The 1119-nt window shown below is 27.3% G+C and overlaps 1 protein-coding gene across 1 annotated transcript; it reads right to left on the reverse strand.

The window, feature by feature from the left end:
* Positions 1–225: 225 nt before the first annotated feature.
* Positions 226–828, reverse strand: PCYB_005530 (hypothetical protein; the record flags this gene model as incomplete). The annotated part of the gene is made up of 2 exons (XM_004227974.1): positions 226–531; positions 559–828. 2 exons carry the CDS (start codon positions 826–828, stop codon positions 226–228), a joined length of 576 nt encoding a protein of 191 aa, XP_004228022.1.
* Positions 829–1119: the final 291 nt, after the last annotated feature.

Below are 1119 nucleotides of genomic sequence, written 5' to 3' on the forward strand. Positions count from 1 at the left end.
TTATTAAAAAGATTATACAATTGGTATGTTTTTATTAAAATATTATTTACTTTATATAATAAGCCACACATCATGGAAGTTGCAACTACTCCCAGCAACACATTGCCAAATGTTGTTGTAGAATTAGAATTTATACCAGAAAATTCTGTAGAATCTTGTAAACCAGCACATTGTAAATCTGCTTTTGATTTTTCTTGTTCTGAAATTTTTATTTCACATTTTAATTTAGGTATTGCGTTTTTTCGGGTTGTAATATTTACATTTCTTATAAAAAACATCCTTCTCATATGCTTGCATATATAAACTGTCATATTTATCATAGAGTGGAGATTTTTCTTCGATGTATTTTTCATATTCCTTGCATTTTTCATCACTAAAATCATTTAAAAAATTAAATTCATGATAATCGACACAATAATCATAAAGATCCTTACGCTCTTTCCAGTTATCGTATGAAAGTACAATTACATCACGCAAGCATTTATCGACTTGTAAATCATTGCGATTTGCAAAAATATCGCTTAAAACAAGCTTAAGATTAGCATAATAAATAAAAACTCTATTAGCCTCATCTGGAAAATATTTAAACAGTTGTTCATATATCCAAAGGCTCAAAAGGTTACAATGCTGATCCTTCAAATTTCTTTCATTTTCAGGGTTAGTATTTAGATATTTTACAAGCGTTGCACAAATTTTTATAATATTTGGTTCTGAGTATTGTAAATAATCTGAATTACATTTAACATCATGTTCTCCTAATTCGTTAAAGGTAGTTTCCAATTCATTATAGAAATTTTTTGATGGTAATGCTCCTGAAGGTAAGTTCATGGTTCAGGGTTCAGAGTTCACGGTTTCGGATTTATGTTTAGGTTTAGTTTTTTGTTTGATCATTTATGTTTTATGTATTTATCGTTACGTTGCTTCTTATTAAATGTATATTGGATATATTATTTTACCACAGGGCCGTAAAGCAAAATAATAGCTAGCAGCAGCATAGTTCAAAATGTGGATAAATATACATATTTATGTATCTTCAGAATAACCAAAATATTTATTTATTTTAAAAAAATTTAAGTATTAATGATCTGTATGTACGTAAGAATTATTTACAATAGTTTG

This window comes from Plasmodium cynomolgi, assembly GCF_000321355.1.
Source record: "Plasmodium cynomolgi strain B DNA, scaffold: 0758, whole genome shotgun sequence".
Taxonomy (NCBI): Eukaryota; Apicomplexa; class Aconoidasida; order Haemosporida; family Plasmodiidae; genus Plasmodium; species Plasmodium cynomolgi.